Here is a 19,043-nt window from a genome sequence, read left to right as displayed (position 1 = left end):
TTCGCCGTCAATATATTTGTACATAAGTTAAAAACTCAAGCGGTCCCCTCCGTTCTTCAAAACATTAATAAAACATCTTTTTCGTTTACTCGAGGATACGAATGCTTCACGAAATCAAGCGATTTTGAAAAAAATATGAAACAATGGTGCAGCTAACTCGATAACTGGGGGTTGTAAACATTCATATATGTATAATTTGCTGTCTAATGTTCCTTTTCTACGGATGATAACAAGCATATATAAATATGGGCCCTAAAATTATCGGGCTGGGTAGGAAATATGCTGGCTAGGCAACCTTGCAAGACCAAGCAGAGAAAGAGAGAGATATTTTTCTTGTTATGTATTCAATGCATTCAAATTATTGAAAACTAGCATTTTCAATTGTGCAATTGTTACAATATAGTCCAAAAATTATTGAAAATAGAAGTTTGAAGGGATGGCATAAACGCAACGTAAAAATTATTAAGAATTCTAATTGTACAGTTAAAATAATAGAGTCAATAACAAAAAATACAATACTAGTAACTACATTAAAAAGAAAAAATACCACAAAGTTAAATGTTGCGATTTGGAAATAGACCAAGTATAACTTGTCGCAAGTATGAGCTGGACTAGGACTTGGGCTGAAAAATAAAAAGTTTGTGTTAATAAGTGTGACAGAAAACATAATTTCCCCATTTTTATAGCAAACTTTGCGAACGTAATCAAACAATGATTGTAAAGTACTTTTATTATTGTAAAAGCAATGCTCTACTCGAAAAAGTGTTTTACATACGTGAGCAAATTTATGCCAATAGAGTGTTTTCATCGGTCGCCATAATGGGCTAAAATCCCATTATGTTACTTTCATGTTCTATTGAGCATCGGCCTTTAACCCAACCTCCTAGATAACTGACTCCACCGAAATTTTCTAGTAATGAGCGAGCGGTCTAGTAATGAGCGAGGAGGGCCACTATCTTGAAATGTGGTAAAATTGACGATATTTAAGACTAATATTTTCTTTTGCTGACTTGATATTGAGTCGCAAAGTTGATAGTCTAGGTTTGATTCTTAAAATGTTTGATAGGATGGGTTTTTTAAACTTTGTTTTAACTTATTTTTCATTTTCAGTTTTGCTTTTTGCCACTTTTCAAGATGGCGTCCTTGCCTCACCTTGAGACTGTAGTCATATATCTAGGGGATTCGGTCCTAAATCATTGATCTAATCATTTTAAGAAGCGATATAACGCGTTCTTTAAGAAGTAAAACGTCAATATACTCTGTCGTCATTGTCGACACGGTAGTTAGATATCTAGAAGATTGGGTTCTAAACCATTGCCATCGGGACTCTGATGTAATCCACCAACAAGGCCGCCTTGTTGACATCACATGCGAACACTCAATGGCCGCATTTTCTTTATTCAGCTTCACCCGAGGGTCTATTTTTTGCCACCTTTCAGGTTGGAGATTATTAAGAAATTGAGGGGAGCTAAGAGAGGCTTGGAGCTAAATAATTTTTCACCAGAAAATTTTTCTTAACGAAGCGAAACGATTTATTTTGAAAAATATATTCGCAAACCCTTGAAATTTACCTTCTTCGAAAGTGAAACAGCATCATACTCAGTCTAAAATAATATGAGAGATTTTTTAAATTTCATATCAATTAAAGAAGAAACGAAAGAAAAAGACAAATTGAATGAAACACATCATGCAAAATCATCGTATCTAAGAAAGCACTATAACAGAGCCGGTAGTCTCTTCTGTGGCACACAAATACGCAAAATAGAACCCAAGGTCCCTGACTAAGCACTTAGTACTTGGAAAAAGTGCTGTTTCGTGCTGGCACATAGTGCTGTTTCGTTACCCTCAGTCGTTCAGAACAGAGTCCCTAAAAGAGGTCACAAAGCCCTTAGTTGCTTTAAATGACATATACCTAGAAATTTAGGGTAGCAAAACTAAATCAAACATTGGTCTATTGTATCAGAAATTATACAAGGAGTCTTTATGTCGTGTACAAGAGGTCTTTTATATAAAAGCTACATCAATACAGACCAGCGGTGCGACACTGCTTTCTGTCATTTCGAAGTCTAATGCGTCATCAGGGGAGTCGTCTCCAATGTAGATTGGATTGCGGAGTGTATCTCCCTGCTCTGCTGATGGATGCTGTAAATGTTAAGAAATTTATCGTTACTGATACGCATATTTAATTTCATACAAACATAGTGAACCCAAGCAAACTGAACCCGAACCATTTTTTTCATGTATGAAGCACGATTGCGGCTCGGGATACTGATTTAGTAGGGAGATGTGGCATAAGACAGCTAGCACGTTTGGTCGTGCCGTGTAGATTTTAGATCAATAGCTTTATTCATTTCTTTTTAGAAATCTAATGTTTTTATACAGTGAGTGAGCAGTACTGTCTGATACAAAATCACTGCTATCAATAGGAGCTCCGATACATACAAACAAAAAACAGATATATGCATCCATACACAAAAGTTTAACAATTCATAAATCAATAAATACTAAAATAATTTGAGATGAATTAATTCAAGAAGTTAATAGCATTGTTTAAGTTTGTTACATATTATTGAACCAATAAAATAAAAACTTTTTTGCAATCACTATTCAAGCAGCTTTTTTGCGATTACTACAAATTTATTTAAAGAGAGTAGTATTGTCAATTTCAGCGACAAAAATCACTGCTATCAATAGGAGCTCTTATATACAGCTATAAACGGAAAATAGATGTATGCATCTATACGTAATAGCTAAAAGAGCTGAAAAATACATAAATCTGGAATAATTTAAGTTTATATTCAATTAGAAATTAAAAAGTTATCAGCATCGTTTAAGTTTTAGTAAAACACAAGACAATAGACACTCCGTATAAAGTAAACATAATCTAATCTATAAAGATTACTAAAATACTCTTTTGCAGTCGTAACTTTTGTTTAAGTTGGTTATGTATTATAGACAGACTAAAATAAAAACTTCTTTTTTGGTAATTAGCTACTACTCATTGCTTTTTTAATAGCATTGTTAACAGTTTACTATAGCAGAAGTTAGTATTACTGTTTAAGTTTATTTCATATTATAAAACTATTACATAAGAACGTTTTTTTTGCAATTACTGTTCAAACTCTAGGTAGGTAAAGATGATCACTCGGCCCGGTTGCACGTTGAGATGTGGCTACCTTTTATGATCAAAGAACTTTCTAAAAATGGCGCTAATATATTTACCAACTACAATGAAAATGTGTTCGGCGAAAATGTGATGTTATAAGTGCATTCGAAAGAGTTCTCACTTCAAAAAATTCATCGTACCGACGCTGTCTTTCGATTTACAAACTATCCGTGCAAACTGGATATAAAGCTTTCAAAAGGATTACCGTTCACTTAACTCAAACTATTACACACAGTAATTTAAAATCGGATGTATGAACGGAAATAGATAGTATTTGTCGTTTTCACTACCGTTTTCAAGCCTTCAAGTCACCCAAAAAAAACCCAATTGGATGAAAGGAGCAGGGTTGAATCCTAAACTGAATTATTTTCCCATTGACATTTAAGTAACTCGGGATGAACTGAAAGTCTGAAACATACTCAGATAAAGTATTTAGTCGATGAGTCGATAAAGATAAATAACAATGATGACATGTCACATCTGTCAAATTTTTTTCAAAAATTGTATGAAAAGCGAATCTGCGAAACAGATAGTTTTAATTTCTAACCCATAGCCTTTGGGGCACATATTCGTCGCCACCACTTGTGCAATCCCCATCTGCTCGGCCATTGTGATCACGGCGTGGATTTCGGAAATCCTATAAATTATTCAACACAACGGAAGATCAAACCTCCATAGACTTCAAAAAGATCACAACTAAGGATCATGCAATGATTATAAAAGATCCAAAGGAACGTTACATGATCTCACAAGGATCCAAAGGAACGTTACATGATCTCACAAAGAACAAAAAGATCCAAAGGAACGTTACATGATCTCACAAAGAACAAAAAGATCCAAAGGAACGTTACATGATCCCACAAAGAACAAGAAGATCCAAAGGAACGTTACATGATCCCACAAAAAACAAAATGATCCCAGGGAACGTTACATGATCCCACAAAGAACAAAAAGATCCAAATGAACGTTACAGGATCTCACAAAGAACAAAAAGATCCAAATGAACGTTGCATGATCCCACAAAGAACATAAAAGATCCCAGGAAACGTACAATGATACCAAGAATACGAAGATTACAAAGACTGCACAATGACCCAACAAGGAATTCGAAGATCCAAATGAATGCAAATGATCCCAGGAAAAATATAAAGGTCCCACGATTAGTACTAGGATTTCAAGGATCCCACGATTAGTACTAGGATTTCAAGGACAAATGATATTATTGTATTTTTTTAAGAAAGCAACAAAAAATGATATATTTATGCATCATTGACTATTCATAAGAAAATAAAGCTTTTGTGCCGGACCATGGGTAGGTACATTCGATCAGACAGTCTGCCCACCAAAAGAAAAGCAATTTCTTTGTTCAACGTCTTTAATGAAAACATGCCTTTGTGTCAGAGCTATTGACTTTCTTTTATGATGCCTCTTATGGTATATCAACAGTCAAATTAACAAAAACTTCAATCATAACGGACACCGTAAATAATGCTGTTACATCTCATTATTTTTTCTTTATTTATGCGGCAGTCAAAGCTCCGACAGTTTGGTTGGAGATTCTTGGTTATTAGTATCTACTCGTGTTACCAACAAAGCCTCTACAGAATGGTTAGAGATTCTGATAGTTATTATCTCCTCATGCTACCATTAAAGCTACTACAGTATGGTTAGAGATCATGGTAATTATTATGTATTTGTGTTACCATCAAAACTCTTACAATATAGATTAGGATCATATCTCCTACAGTATGAATTAACATAATATTATTATATAATAACGATAACATCAAATCCCACACGGTATGGACAAAATCATGGTAGTAATTATCTACTCATGTTACCACGTAAACTCCTATAGTACGATTAGAGATCATGGTAGTTATTATCTACTCATGTTACCACGTAAACTCCTATAGTACGATTAGAGATCATGGTAGTTATTATCTACTCATGTTACCACGTAAACTCCTATAGTACGATTAGAGATCATGGTAGTTATTATCTACTCATGTTACCACGTAAACTCCCACAGTATGATTAGAGATCATGGTAGTTATTATCTACTCATGTTACCACGTAAACTCCCACAGTGTGATTAGAGATCATGGTAGTTATTATCTACTCATGTTACCACGTAAACTCCTATAGTACGATTAGAGATCATGGTAGTTATTATCTACTCGTGTTACCACGTAAACTCCCACAGTATGATTAGAGATCATGGTAGTTATTATCTACTCATGTTACCACGTAAACTCCTATAGTACGATTAGAGATCATGGTAGTTATTATCTATTCATGTTACCACGTAAACTCCCACAGTATTATTAGAGATCATTGTAGTTTTTATCTACTCATATTACCACGTAAACTCCCACAGTATGATTAGAGATCATGATAGTTATTATCTACTCACGTTACTACGTAAGCTCCCACAGTATGATTAGAGATCATGGTAGTTATTATCTACTCATGTTACCACGTAAACTCCTACAGTATGATTAGAGATCATGGTATTTATTATCTACTCATGTTACCACGTAAACTCCTATAGTACGATTAGAGATCATGGTAGTTATTATCTACTCATGTTACCACGCAAACTCCCAAAGTATGATTAGAGATCATGGTTGTTATTATCTACTCATGTTACCACGCAACTCCTACAGTATCATTAGAGATCATAGTAGTTATTATCTACTCATGTCACCACGCAACTCCTACAGTATGATTAGAGATCATGGTAGTTATTATCTACTCATGTTACCACGCAACTCCTACAGTATGATTAGAGATCATGGTTGTTATTATCTACTCATGTTACCACGCAACTCCTACAGTATGATTAGAGATCATGGTAGTTATTATCTACTCATGTTACCACGCAACTCCTACAGTATGATTAGAGATCATGGTAGTTATTATCTACTCATGTTACCAAGTAAACTTCTACAGTATGATTAGAGATCATGGTAGTTATTATCTAATTATTATCATCAAATCTCCTATAAGCTCTGACAGTTATGGATAAAGATTAAAGTTATTATTTATTCATGTTGGCATGATACCTACAGTAGAATGGTTAACGATCATAGTGGTTATTATCTATTCATGTTGGCATAAAACCTTCTACAGGAGTATGGTTAACGATCATAGTCGTTATTATCTATTCATGTTGGCATAAAACCTTCTACATTAGTATGGTTAACAATCCTGGTGGTTATTATCAATTCTCCCAGTAGTATGGTTATTCTACTTGGTTATTCATATATGGTTATTATATGGTTATTCTAACAATTATCATCAGCAGTATGGTTAAAAAAATCATTCATGGCCTTACTAAAACTTGTCGGGCAATTGTATTTATACTAAGTAAGGTTAAATATTAAGGTCATTATTTCCACGTCAAGTTACCATCGAACGATGATTTAGAGCCCAATCCCTTAGATTTCTAACTATCGCTTCAAGGTGAGGCAAGTGCGCCATCTTGAAAGATGGCAAAAACTCAAACTCAAAGTCATCTCCCCTTTTGGAGATGACGTACTCTCTTTCTTGGCATTGTAAGTATCGATAGATTGTAAATTTTCATTTAGCAGACGTTGACACCTGAGGAGTAGTCTGCCGAAATGCACCGTGTCTTTTAATTTAGAACTATTGGGTTAGTGCTCTTTACTCAAAACAGTTATTTTAAGAACTATCAAGTTATTATATTATATTTACCATTCACTATGGTATTTTCTATCTTTAGAACTATTTTCAGATTTGTCACCACGACAAAGTCTCTATTTTAAAACTCAAAGTCAAAAATAAGCTCGAAAAAAGTTTAAAAAACAATCTTATCGGCCATTTTAAAAATCAAACCTAGACTATCAACTTTGCAAATGTATATCAACTCAGGAAAATAAAATGGCGGCTTGCCTCACTCGTAACTATAGCATTTCGGCGGAGTCAGATATCTAGTAGATTGGGCTATAGATCATCGTCATCGAAACTTTCAACAGAATAATAAAATTTTCTTTTCTGTGTTAATTCTTATGAATAAATCAATCCTCTGTAATTTCCATTGAACCAAAATATTTCTACACTAGTCCTCATCTGAAAACTATTTTCATGTATTCACAAGCACAGTTGTTAACAAGTAAGCACTAGAACGGAAACCAGAGCTGTATGGCTATTGGCACGACGCATGATAATAAAATGATCCCCCGAACAAAGGAAACAAACATACTACTTAGGAGTGACATTACCTTTTGATACTTGATGTTGTATGAGCGCCTTCGCTTCAACATGAAAATCGTGATTGCAATGATAAGAGCAACCACAACGACACCCAAGACAATGCCAATAATCATATATTTACTCTAAAGATAAAGAACACAGTTGTCGGTTAACAGATCCGCAAGACGATGAGTTTACGTTTCATTGCCATAACTTGGTCAAACATTTTAGAAACGTGTTCAAAAAACCAAAGTTATTCCTGGGTTGCGAAAATAGGTTTTGGAAACTTTTCCTATACGCGGTGTATGAAAAAAGCTGCTCATCCTTGAAATCAGCTGACGTTAAAAAGTTGCATGATTCAGGAATAATTGATTCTCGAGAAAGCGTAAACGCAATTGCAATGAATTTCATGCTTGAACTTTGCAATGTATGTACAGTAGCTGCGATTTGTAGGTCTTAGGGGATTAATTAGAACTAAATCATGTCGATTCTAAGCCTTGTGTGACTTCAAAGACGTGCAGTTTTTCTGATGCACTATGTGGTGTGCAATAGCGAAGTCAGCCCGATGTTTGATTCCTTTTTCTGCAAAATTATCATCAATGTCTTTGGATAAATCGATTCATTGTTCAAGCGACTGAACACAAAAAAATGCATCGCAGAAGTAAAAAACGGACTGGCATTGCTACTTGAAGTAGAAAGGTGCAACGAATAGAAACGATAAGAGTTGTGAACAATGAGTTTTCTGTTTACTGTTCACAAAACAAGTTAAACAGTGAATAACTTTCGATGGCATCATAAAACAGGACATTCGCAACAAAAATATGGGTGTGACATTTTTTTTTGTGATATCAAATATAGCAATGCATGGAGAATAAAGTTGGGCAGGTAGACTTCAGAATAGCCCAAATATTCTCCAAGAGATACCTTGACAAAATTTAAGGAGTTACTGAGCACTTGGGTTCTCATCACAAAAATCGGTGTTGGAAATGCACGAATATACGCTGCTTTTTAACCAACTTAGCAACATATTAGCGGTTGGAAGATATTACTTTTTCAAACATGAAATGGTAAGAGGAATTTTTTTAAAGAAATAAAGCTATGAGAAGTTTGTTATCTCTTGTTCGTTTCGTACAGGCATCTATATTAGATATCTTGGTTTACGTGAAACGAGTTTTCAAAAAACCACTCAACAAAAATACATGAGCTAGAAAGAGACTCACTGTTTTGACGTCTTTTGAAGCTTTTGGGGGACTTCTCGTGCTGGGCGTGGTTGGCTACACAAGTGTACAAGAAAATTTTAGTTTTTCGCCCGTTTAGTTGAAATAAATAAAGAATATTGGTACTTGTACTTCATTTATAGGTACATTGTTCATTTATCCTTGCCAATGACATGCAACAAGGATGGACAGACACAAAATGCATAAAATATACATTCTCTTATGGTGGATAACACGCTTAGGCTTTAGCCAATACAAGCATTCCGTCAACAGACGTCACGTTTTGACGTCACAAACACTTGAAAACAAACGATAACACAATAATTCACGGGAAAGTATCCGCGAATGTCAGAAGCATCAGAAGGCAACAATTAAGTACATTTCCACATTCTTGAATCGCCAACCTTATACATAACTGTGCAACAAAAAATCGGTCAGTATTTAAATAGTTTGCTTAAAAAAATTGGCATGGTCATGCGATTTAGCTATTAGCTTTCCCTTGCTAGCATATGATTTAAAAATCCGGGAAAATGCTAGAAAATGATATAGAAATCAGGGCAGCAACAGACGATAAAGAAGCTTTTACAGTTTGCTGCTTTTAAGATAGTAGAATGGCCATTTTACCTTGGGTACTGGAACTTCTTGATTGTGTGGATGTACTGTACGATGCTGAAAACATAAAAGAAAGTCTATACACCAAACGATACGGAATGGGAACAACAATACAATTTCGCTAAAAACTTTTTTTAGCATATAAGATGGCCATTTGCTTCCTTTAGGCAACGTACCACTAGCACGTGATCAATGACGTAAATCATGCCATTGCGAGCGGGAATTTCGTACTTCACTTTCGCAAAGTTTTGGATCTTCATTGTCTTTCCCTGTCAATAAAAAAACAAAAATACGTTGAACTCGACACTTAAACGTTTTGATAAACGGTATTGCATGATGCCGAGACTAAATGGGACTGTTCGCATATTCGCGCTGAGATTCAGTAAAGCGCTTTACGATGATGGAAAATTGGAGAGATCCGTGTAATCATCTGGTATAATTACCACTGTTTACTGCATCAACTCGTTATTTCTAACACATCCTAACTGTCGAACACTATTCTGCTTTTTCAACGCTCTTCTAACGTGACCCTTGTACAGACCAAGCCCGTGAGGCAATATCTCTCAGTGAAGACCGAAAAAACGAGGTTAATAAAGGTTTATTATAAGGCATTATTTCACCTGATAAATAAATCGTTTGAAATTGTATCGTCTGGATAATTGAACTGTTTTCCATTTTCCGAGTGTTTTCCCTTCGACTAACATTCCTAAATGTCTTTTTTTGCGTTTTTCAGATTGCTTTACGAAGTTTGTTTACATGTAATTGCAAAATCACGCGTATTGGACCGTGGTCCATAACGGGAAAATAATAGACCGACAAAATGTTTCTGAACCAATCAAAGAGCGCCATTTTGCCGGACGTGACGTTGGCCACAAAATAATTGGTATTATTGCCAAACAGCCAGGCTTTTAAAGGTTTACTCAATACGCATCGAGAAAAAAAAATCATGGTTCAATTTCAAAATTCTGCACCTCCAATAAGTGTTATAGGCAGTTTTCCTTACAAATATTTATGCTCCTTGCAATCGAGCAAAGATCAGAATAACACGTTGTGCCCCAAAGCTAAAGGGCTAGTAAACCTTTGAGTTGGCGCCTTGGGTACCAACAACCAATTAAGGCAAGTAAAATCATAGAATGAAAAGAATTTATGTTAATTTCATGCTCTGTTAAGCATCGGCACTTTGATGTACTTCCCCAACATGGCCGCTTCGATGTACTCTCCCAACATGGCATTACATAACGTTTATACGAATCTCGGTTACGTGCGGGATCACATCATCAGACCGTTAACACATTTTATCACCATCAAAAAAGCGCCGATGTGGGATCTCAAAAAAGTTTAATAGGGGAAAGTCAAGTCGTCCTATCACTTACGTCCTTAGAATAAGAAAGAGTATAATGAGTCCCATTCAGAGTTTGGACATCTTTTGTCTGACCAGGGGGGAGGCAGATATATCCTTTCGCAATGTGGTTCTTTACAAGATCTAAGTTCATTTTCTAGAAGAACAAAAATGTAAAGCGCCAATGGTAAAAATATACACTTAATCCAGTTTACAGACCCTTTAATTTCAACATCAGATCAATTACAACGAAGATTATAGACAGGAGCATTTATTTATGTCATTATAACAGAAAAGAATTTTCTACTTTGAATATATGCGATGACTCTACAGCAAACCGTTTTAATTCTAACCTTAACATGGCCATAATTAATGGGAGCGAAAACTGTGTACTCCTGTTTACCAGACAAAAGTAGCTTGAAGTGATATGCTCCACCATGGGGCAACTGCTTGAAAGCCTGTGATATAAAAGTTAAAATGATACAAATATGTTTAAATTCTCCCGAAGCGCATACGAAACAAAACTTCTGTTGCTCAATCTCTGTACGAACTTTTACTTTAGTTCATTGACTGAATAATTTAATAGAATAATTCAAAAGATATCGTGAAACAGTTACAACCTTTCTGTTCAATATCAATGTTTTAATATAAAAAACTTTCGTGGAATTGGAAAACTATCAAGAGCTTTCTCGGTAAATACAAATTATGGTTTAGGAAGAAACATGCAAACGTCAATGTTGAAAAGCAAATGCTGCACAGTTTAAGGGGCTCTTCGTTTAAGAATGAAAAAATTAATTTTACATAATTTTACTTCAAACAGGATTCTTCAAAATGATTTTAATGTCTTCTATTTTTGTTATTCGACTTATTCGGTTTTTGCAAAAATAACATGTCTTAACAATATTAAAGAATGTGTGTCAACCAAGATGCATTGCGCGCCTTTGTTTATGTTTACATCGTTAGTTTATTAAGCTTGCAGTACACAGAATTCAATTTTGTCACTACGTCGTCTAATTTATCTGAAAAGTTAGAAAAAAACATTGATTGAAAACTTCATTTTACATTAATTACTATAGCCTATCTAAGTTGCATGAACTTCAATATCAAAATTCGCAATATCCTCAACACACAAAATGGCCGTCAAGCTGTTAGTAGCGCGGAATGCATCGTGGTTGACAAACATTCTTAAACAATAAATCAGAATTGTTTGGGGTTGCCGCTAAGAAAATATTTTATTCATACGAAAACCAATGACATAAATGAATAGAAAGACGTTCAGTGGCGACCCCCCCCCCAGTTAATACATCCCCGTTCATGATTTTGATGAAATATTACCTTAGAAAAATCGCTGAGTTCTTCGACATAGTCTATGATCTACAAGGATGTTGAATGAAAAATTACGAATCCGTATTTTACACATACAGGTGAAATGCTATATGAGTGAAATATTTTGGACAAGATTTTCAAATGGGTTAAACTGTTCTGAATTTAAGTGAAAACACCATTAGCACATGCCTAAAGACTTCTGTATAAGCTTGCTCAACAGAGTGCTGGACATTTGCAAGAATTGAACTGCATTGGCGTCAATCCTACGTTAATTTTTATTTTGTGGGGGCATATTCAAGTATTTTGCTATACCTGGTAAATTTGTTTTCAAAACAATATCACTTTCAAAAGAAATCAGCGTGACATAACAGAATATATAAATAAGTGGTTACACTTAATTAACCTTGAACTAACGTCCGTGTTCAACTGTACAAAACATACAAACAAATGAAACATTGAAGACAACTGAGAAAACGGGAGGAAATATTGTAACTTACACTCATCAAACTTCCAGAGCAGTAATACCCATCGCCTATAAAATCTTTTGGACAGCGGCATTTGGCTCGACCACCTGAGACGAAAATTGACATTGATATGAAATGGAACCCTCTTGCTTCACGCAAATATCATTAAAATGATGTCACTAAGACTTGTGTTAAAAATAATGCATCGCGAAAAGCCCTCTTGCAATGTTATGATTTCGTGACATTCAATCGAAGTACACGTTTCACGAAATTGATTTGTACGTACTTCACGTTACTACAACCGAAACGGTGCAACAGTGTAAAGTTGTTGTACAGAGTCCACTCATTTCGTGTTAGACCAAGTTCGCAAATTTTTAAGTAGCGACAAATGTGAAGTCAACAAGGACAAGGTTTGAACCACAGTCCAAGTCGAGAGTTCAACAATAACTTTTGGCAAGGAAACTAACTGGGGGTTGGGGCGCGGGTGAATATTCATATATTAAGCTGCGCCCGACTGATTTCTTTTCAAATAGCAATCCATATGAAAAAAACAGTTTTGTCAGAGCTGAAAATATGAATATTCACCACCCCTTCCCCAATTACCTTTCTAGCTTTGCTCTGACTTTTTGTTGTGTTGCAAGACAAAATTATGTGGAAATGCGACACTATTCTTGAATAAATCATTGCCTGGGAATGAACTAATAATTCAATTATTACGAATCTGCAAAGATTTTCCATGCCCTCGAGTTTTTGAATTCGGAAACAAAAATGTCATGCAGTGTCGAAGCCAGCTCGTTGTTCATCCTACAATGCAAACATTTTAGTGTTCATTCACTAGAAAAACAATCAACGGAATGAATTATCTAAAGAAATGAAGAGCAAATGTCGCTGAAGAATTGCTTGTAGGAGTGGAAGATCGAATTGAATTCACCGCTGATATTTACGGCAAAGAAGCCAGCAAAAACAGGCTTAAGAACATTTATCTGATGACAGTTCTCTCGGACGATATACTCGTATATTCGTATCACATATTTTAATAAATCAGGTAACATAGTATATGACAATCACCTTCGTCGGTGCAAAAAGCTCGCGGATCACAATTTCCGTTGTTTACTAAACATGGATGATCGGGTGGTAACGCTAAACAGTCAATACCGTTGCCAACGAAGCCAGATCGACACTCACATCGTGTAAGATTCTACAAACAATAAATCAGTCAAGCCTAGCAGAGTACATGGACAAATCAAAACGATAAAATCAGCTATCACAAAATCAGTGCAACCTAACGTTGTCTTACCGGTCCGACATATCGACAAACTGCATTGTCATTACACCCCCCATTATTCTTCAAACATCTATCGATTTCTTGGCAATAGTATCCGTCCCCTTCGTAACCGTTTGTACATTGACACATCTGTGGACGTGTTATGTCACACGAAGCAAATATCGAACATGGATACTTTCGGTCTGAGCACACCTCTGCTTTGGCTTCAACTGCAAAAAAAGATGCGCCTGAGAACTGAAACTTGATGCAAGACACAAGGCTGGAGTACGAAAGACAAGAATCAGACAAAATGGCATGTTGTGGTACGTAGCCCTATTTAAGTTCCATCTCCTGCAAACCCAAATATACCATTCATCAATCCCACGTTGTATACAATGAGTGAACAAAAAAGATACTTCCCTTATTGAAATTGTATAGTTACTAGAAGACGTCAATAGATTACTGAATGGCACAGATTAACTGTTTACGATACATTTGATTTTGTTTGTTCCAACAGGAAAATGACCACAAACACACGAGTGTGGTTATTTCAAACTATCGCGTTGTACAATGGCACAAGCTCTTACAAATACTTTGAAATAGATGCAATGAATAACGAACGAAGCTACTTGAATTAATATCTACAGTTGTTGCTTTTCTTACAGAAGCATGGCCACATGAGTATTCCTGCTATTTGCTAAAACTCAATTTTCCTTTAATTGCTCGAATTAACGTTATAGTTGACAATCTATAACGGGGGGCAGCTACTTTTTTGACCACCATATGCATGGGGAGAGGGGGCAGCTACCTTTTTGACCACCATATGCATGGGAAAGGGGCAGCTACTTTTGACCACCATATGCATGGGGAGCAGGGCAGCTACTTTTGACCACCATATGCATGGGGAGAGGGGAAGCTACTTTTGACCACCATATGCATGGGGAGCGGGGGCAGCTACTTTTGACCACCATATGCATGGGGAGAGGGGCAGCTACTTTTTTGACCACCATATGCATGGGGAGCGGGGGGCAGCTACTTTTTTGACCACCATATGCATGGGGAGCGGGGGGCAGCTACTGTTTTGACCACCATATGCATATATAAACGCTGAGCCAAGCAAACAGACCTCATTTCAAATGAAAGTGACAGTTACATTTATCCTATCATTTTCAAATGACCCAGAGTTACTTACTACATTTTGATACATTTGAGCCACATTTTTCACAGTTTCGTCCGAAATGAGACTCGTGACAGAAACAAGTTCCATTTCCGCTCAATCCATCATTACATTCACCAATTCCTGAGCATGGTGTTAGTCCGCCAGGGCACGCTAGAAGCAGAAAAAATAGAAATCAAAAACAAATTTCATTACATCGTGCAGTCGTAGGGGAGTGCATGTCATGATTTTTTTGAGGGGGTGGGGGCTATCAACCACTAAATTCTCCAAGTTGGTTGAAAGTAGGGGATCAAGAAAAAATACAAAATGGAGACAAAATTATGGGTGGTAGTGCATAGTCTCTCAAACAACTCCTCCCAGCTGTTAGGTGTCTGAACAAAAAGTGTCAAAATAACAACAGGTGGACTTGCAAGGTCATACAGCAAAAATCATTCATTTGCCACTCGCAAGATCAAAAACCTTCAATTTTTAAATTCGGAAATTTGATTTCATCTATGGCCAAACGGAGCCACCAATAACCGTTAGCAACGGCAAACGCAATGTTTAGAAGGAAAACAGGGTTGACAACCATAACTAACCATAGGCAGAACACAACTACGGATAGGTGTGCGAGATTGATCAATCTGTGCGAGACAGATGATTAAGATCAGCAGAAATAAATAAAGATTATTACGCACAAAATAGATTTATTTATTAGAAAAACACGCGCAGGCGTAGGCAGCTTTTAATTTAACAAACGACTCCTTTCAAATGGTCAGTTTTATCTTAACACTAATATTCCTGCCATGTAACACATGATATTCGGAGTTCAATGCTGTCCACACGACAAGTAGTTGTTTAACAAAACAGAGATGCGGTCAAGGTAATGAGTTTAAAATTCTTGTAAAACATTGATGAGGCAAATAGAACTGTTTGAAAACCTGTTACAAGTAAAAGTTAGAAACAAGACGCATGCATTTTGGCCAACGTGTCTTCGGATGCTACATTGTGTCAGTGTAATCCTTCCTGGGGATAATGCCACGTATTTTCTTTATACTTTACACAATAAACACGGGTAAAATGCTACCTTGACAGTCGGCGCCATAAAAATGTTTACAACATTCTCGGGTCGTATTCCGTCTAGTGCACAGTGACGAACAACCAAGGATGCTTTTTTCATTGAAACACGAGGAGTTCGTAACACCCTGAAAATTTGGAAAATGTCAAACTTAAGCGGAGAAACACAAAGGAAGATGCGTACAAAATGATAAAAACATCTTACCAACAAAGTCGAACCGGGTGGACAGGATCCAAAATCAAAGCAAGCAGTACACCTTCCCTGCAGAAAACAACATTTTTCAAATTAAAATTTATCATGTTGTTCACAAAAATCCAAGAGAGGCAAATATCCCGTTAAAAGTCGAACAGAGTCATGCAGATATCCCATCAAAAAATTCAAGAGAAGCCGGCAGACAACCCATGAAAACCAATTTCGAACCTTGAATTTTTCGTCAACGATTTTGTCACATCTTCCCGCGATTCCTGCGGGTAGCAACATTTGAGATATTCCAAAAGCAACACCTTCCAAGAAGGTTATATCGCGTTCCACAATTCGACTTCGTCCGTTCACGTAGAAATCACCCTTCAACAAGGAAATATATAATATTGTCTCAGTGAGATGATTGCAATAGAAAGTACTTTAAACAGCCGCTTGTTAACCTAGTGAATGCATAAAAAACAACTTAAGAAATATCATCTGCTTTTGTCAGTCAGGGACATCACTATAGAACGTCAATTGTGGAGGGGTTATTTTTAGAAACAGTACACACATAGAGCGTAGACGATCCATAAAAACATGGACATCTACACGTCTATCTTTTCCAATGAAACACCTTGTTTTTTCTTAGTTTATGACGTCATATTAAATACTGCTACAATTGACGAAAACTGTAACATGCTTCCTGACATTGAGGACAAACGTATGTTGCTATAGGTAAGTGTGGCGTAATGTTAGGGAGATGAAACGAATATAAAATCTTAAAATTGAAATAAATCGGATCACTTTTGAGTTTTGACGAAGACATAACAATAAAAGTTTCAACACAACCATCAAACGTTATCTTCACTAAACGTATAAACGTAAAACATTATCAACGGCCAAATAAGAAAAACCAGGTTGTTTCATAAAAAATTTTCTAACCTTGCCTCCCATGCACGACACAAAAACAGATGATCTCGCGCGCGTTTTCCTCCACAAACCGCCAGCATAACCAAGAACCTCGGTTGCTGTCACCTAAACATAACAATTACGGACAATAAATTTCAACTTCACCATGAAAGCAACGAATAAATGGTCAAATAAACTCTGTGTAGAAACGTCGAGTGACTAACGCCTGTATTGCAAAAGTTAACAAACACCCATGCTCAATGAGCGCAACACAGAAATTGTTCTCATTCCAACCAATGGCAAACTAATTAACTGGAGTTAAAATACCGTTATCGAATCGTTTTGAGGTGATTTTAAAATCCCAATCAGTGAGTAAGTGTGTGTGAATATATAGAAGTAAATGTCATTTGACTTGCGTTGCTATGATGAAATATGGACCATGTTTTGTCGATTAATATTCTAACCAAACTTTTAAACCTATATAGCAAAAATACTTCGATCTAATAAGGAGAATTTTCGTACCAATCTAATTAGCGAATCATTACCATTTTTAGTTGAAGATGATTCAAAATACACTACACAGTATTGCAAGAAAACTCGTGAACCTAACACTTAATTCCCGGCTATTGTAGCAAGCAAATAAGCAATTGTGCTTACTTCTGTGAAGGCATTATTTAAAACCGAAACTTCTTTAGCAAAGAAAAGAAACTTGAATATGTTCATTCCCACATTTAGTTGGTCAAGAATCATTGTTTAAAGCAATATTTGTAGAACTGATACGATTGAATTATGTATTACGTTTGTTCCATCGATGATATGATACGAGATGATCTTCCGAGCGTATTCCATGTTATTAAATAACTGCGACCGAATATCTTCGGGCAGGCTCGTGATGGCCTCGTTTGTCGGCCAAAACATTGTGTGAGGTCGCTTGTATGGTAACCTATCTAAAATGATTGTTTTCTGCAAAAGAAGATGCATGTAGTAATAGGTTAAACAAAAATTTCTAATGACCAGAGAACAGAAGAATATTTTTCGTGGAAAAATTTCACTAGCCGTAAAGATTGTGTTAAACAATGTCACAAACGATACGTTCAACAACATCAACAAATGATATGAATTTATCATGCAAAATTCTTACAGTTTCAACAATACACGCACATATAAATGCATTCAAAAGTAAACAGAGCATTACATTTAGAAGATTGACAAACATAGAGTAGTTTCTTTTCCTATTAGGGTGCATTGCTGCTTCCATGAAAGTCATCTAGAAAATAAACGTAAATTTAGGCAAATAAATCAAAGAGCAAAACATTGAACTCCCGAGGACGCACTAACGAGAGAAACTACAGAACAGTCAAGTTTAATCAGCAAAATTTGGAAGAATAATAGTTACTATATGATACAAATAGATTACTCCATGGTTGGTGAGTGCGTACGATTTTTATGCACGAGTGGAGAAGGATTGAAAACAAACGAGTGAGCGTAGCATACGAGTATTTAATTTTAGATTATAGTGAAATTTGTCGCTGAAGTGATAGACCCAATTCAAACGCTTCAAAACAATCACCTAATTTGCATGAAAAAACACAATAACACAAATAAATTTTAAGAGAATATCTTCGAGTCATGTTTCGACGATAAAAATTACTAAAGAAATCAAATGCTCTGCAGTTTTTTATCATTTTCCTAACATTTATATTGAATTCTCTTACGGACAGTGTCACAACAAATAGCAAAGCCATTGATATATGAAATCAAAAAAGATTGTTTATGTCTTCTTTAATTTTAATGTTATTCACCATTCGTGATAAAACTTGATATGCATTTTGTCCATAGTGAAAAAAGTGACATATCCAATCAGAATGCAGATACGACGTTTTTCCCTAGTGAAGAAAATGATTTGTCCAATCAGGTGCTCGGAAATTTTAAGCATGTGATTTTTATTTCACCGTTTTGTTGCGCATAAATTTCAATACTCGTATGACAAAGTGCGTAAGTTAAGCAAATGGATGTAGCATCTAATTCAATCAACAGTGTTTCGAAAGTGAGTAATTATAAAAAAGCGCCATCCAACGTATGGCAAATTTTAGGTAAAATAACGAAAAACAATA

At 35.8% G+C, this 19,043-nt stretch overlaps 1 protein-coding gene across 2 annotated transcripts in view; it reads right to left on the bottom strand.

Annotated features, from left to right (window-relative positions):
- Positions 1-325: 325 nt before the first annotated feature.
- Positions 326-19,043, bottom strand: part of LOC124435005 (stabilin-2-like) — a 59,284-nt gene continuing 40,566 nt past the window's right edge. Inside the window, exons 48-68 of one of the 2 annotated variants that reach the window (XM_046984957.1) lie at positions 18,125-18,196; positions 17,728-17,892; positions 16,963-17,055; positions 16,261-16,404; positions 16,045-16,101; positions 15,850-15,967; positions 14,799-14,936; positions 13,640-13,836; positions 13,411-13,540; positions 12,376-12,449; positions 11,888-11,926; positions 10,906-11,010; positions 10,587-10,709; positions 9,390-9,482; positions 9,226-9,270; positions 8,605-8,658; positions 7,414-7,527; positions 3,714-3,803; positions 2,032-2,142; positions 1,572-1,604; positions 326-623 (exon numbers count right to left, since the gene is read on the bottom strand). In XM_046984957.1, coding sequence (XP_046840913.1) covers positions 612-623; positions 1,572-1,604; positions 2,032-2,142; positions 3,714-3,803; positions 7,414-7,527; positions 8,605-8,658; positions 9,226-9,270; positions 9,390-9,482; positions 10,587-10,709; positions 10,906-11,010; positions 11,888-11,926; positions 12,376-12,449; positions 13,411-13,540; positions 13,640-13,836; positions 14,799-14,936; positions 15,850-15,967; positions 16,045-16,101; positions 16,261-16,404; positions 16,963-17,055; positions 17,728-17,892; positions 18,125-18,196 — 2,007 coding nt within the window. In that variant the 3' untranslated portion in view covers positions 326-611. The remainder of the gene's footprint in view (positions 624-1,571; positions 1,605-2,031; positions 2,143-3,713; positions 3,804-7,413; positions 7,528-8,604; positions 8,659-9,225; positions 9,271-9,389; positions 9,483-10,586; positions 10,710-10,905; positions 11,011-11,887; positions 11,927-12,375; positions 12,450-13,410; positions 13,541-13,639; positions 13,837-14,798; positions 14,937-15,849; positions 15,968-16,044; positions 16,102-16,260; positions 16,405-16,962; positions 17,056-17,727; positions 17,893-18,124; positions 18,197-19,043) is intronic. The other variant, XM_046984958.1, reaches the window with a different exon arrangement.

This window comes from Xenia sp. Carnegie-2017, unplaced genomic scaffold (genome assembly GCF_021976095.1).
Source record: "Xenia sp. Carnegie-2017 unplaced genomic scaffold, XeniaSp_v1 HiC_scaffold_14, whole genome shotgun sequence".
Lineage (NCBI taxonomy): Eukaryota > Metazoa > Cnidaria > Anthozoa > Malacalcyonacea > Xeniidae > Xenia > Xenia sp. Carnegie-2017.
This window is presented reverse-complemented; position numbering and strand designations above follow the sequence as displayed.